Consider the following 1,994-nt stretch of genomic DNA (forward strand, 5'->3'; position numbering starts at 1 on the left):
TTCAAATCAGCGTTTCCTTAAGCATCCCAATGAAATGATGTTAGCCTCATGAGACATGAAGTGCGACAGGGAATTAATGAAACCGTTCAAAGGCTGTATTTAAGTGTTCCTAATACGTTATTACCCCGTTTTTTCTTTGAAGTATCAAGCGTGAGAAGATGTTGGGGAGTCTAGATGACATTGGTTCAATGTTTGCCGACATAGTCTTTGTCTATTCACACTTGTCGAGTGCTTGCAATGACCGCTGCTATCTACTATTCGATTTTGATTGAAGTTGATATCTGTTAATTAATTCCTGTCATCTACAGAGGGAGTTGATTCGGGCACGAATGTGCTCTCACACGCCTAGAGTATGACATGGTGGGTGGCACAATCCAGCTCGCAGTGGCGTTGAATCAGCAGGCATCCCACTGCCTGCTTAACTTAGAGTTGTCGAAGCGATTGTGAGGGCATACGAAGAAGGTAGAGTGCGGAGAGAATCTGCATGTCCTCGGCTATGCACTGGAATCACATGTAAGCGAGTATAGCCTCAAGCAACCCACCCCGCATGAAATGCAGCGCCAAGGAGAGCTACTCAACTGCTGTGCCTCTTCCAACTAGACCGATTCTAGAAGTAGCCGAGCTGCCCTCAATCGCATTTATTAGCCATTGCTAGATATTGAGAGGCCTCCCTGAGGTGCTTAAACTGCGAAGAGAAACTGTGCCACTCCATCGTACTGTCGCAGCAAGCTTCAAAGCTTGATTGGAGTGTTCAAAGAACCAGTACATATACTTGCTCATCGTCCAGTCTCAAGCCCTAGAACGATGAGATTCATTTTCCAAACGCCTGCGTAAAGACACTCGAGAGACTTCTTCGACCCTCATCTCAAGATGCCCACCGCAACATTTGTGACTGGTCGTAGAGCCACCATCACTAACTTCGGCCCGCTAACAACGATCTATTCGGCACCAACATCATGCGCCACAGAAACAGATCATCTTTACGTGGGCCAGACACATGTACCCGGCATACTTTGGGCTTACCCAACCTGCACCGTTGTCCAAACATTTGGCGACTGCATACCATCTGGAGACGCATATGATAAGCTCATGACTGAAACATATGCTAAGATCATTCACCATGGATTCTATCATTATTATTCTCCCGGCCTCTACTGCCCCCAAGGCTGGACCACTGCCGCTGCCCTCGTTAACGAAGGCAGATCCTTCACAGAGATCTCGGGATACTTGACGCAGAGTTACTCTCGCTGGATGAGTCACTGGGAGCCCGGCAGAGCACAGCCTTTCCCCCCAGATGAGGTTTGGAAACAAGTCCTATTGCCCTCCGAGACTCTGAAGATATGTTGCCCGAGGTATTTGAGTAACTCTTCTGCTTGTGTTTCTCGTATTGATGCGGTTTGTAGCGGTTTCCAAGGCGACAACAACGGCGATTGCTACTCACATCTGGGTCCAATAGCTTCCTATGGCGTGACAGAACTGTGCGGGTATTACGCTCATAAGGAGGTAACGCCCACTAGCACTCAGACGTTTCTAGACTCAACCATCACTCTGTGGGAAACGATGAGCTTGATAACCGCTACTCGGGTCCTCGAAAGTGGAGAGGGTAAAAGTGGCGTTGTCGCGACCAGGGTTCCGGCAGTGGTGCTCATTCATAAGGAGTCAGATCTTGAGTTGGCAGAAGGGAGAAAGACCCAGGAGAAAAGCTCGGCTTTGGAGAGGTCGATGTTTCAACGAACGAGGCTTTTATGTCTAGTTCTTTTTGTTGCGATCTTTGTTTCTTAGGTACTTCTAGACAGCGAGAAAAGCGTAGGTGCTGCATTTGGGCATCAGAGGCAGGGAGGTCAAAGAAGTCCGTGGAGAGGAGGCGAGATGGAATTTTGAATACATCACACTGAGCAGGGAACTTGGTTACGTACAAAGTCTTGTGTGGTACGCATCTGTGAACGACTACCACATCTAGGCAAGGATGTGAGAGCCATAAACGAACCATAGAA

At 48.2% G+C, this 1,994-nt stretch overlaps 1 protein-coding gene across 1 annotated transcript; it reads left to right on the forward strand.

Annotated features, from left to right (window-relative positions):
* Nucleotides 1-870: 870 nt before the first annotated feature.
* On the forward strand, nt 871-1,782 carry NECHADRAFT_44599 (uncharacterized protein; the record flags this gene model as incomplete). Its single annotated transcript, XM_003040341.1, has 2 exons — nt 871-1,360; nt 1,415-1,782. The coding sequence occupies 2 exons, from the start codon at nt 871-873 to the stop codon at nt 1,780-1,782; spliced, it is 858 nt and encodes a 285-aa protein (XP_003040387.1).
* Nucleotides 1,783-1,994: the final 212 nt, after the last annotated feature.

This window comes from Fusarium vanettenii, assembly GCF_000151355.1.
Source record: "Fusarium vanettenii 77-13-4 chromosome 7 genomic scaffold NECHAsca_70_chr7_7_0, whole genome shotgun sequence".
Lineage (NCBI taxonomy): Eukaryota > Fungi > Ascomycota > Sordariomycetes > Hypocreales > Nectriaceae > Fusarium > Fusarium vanettenii.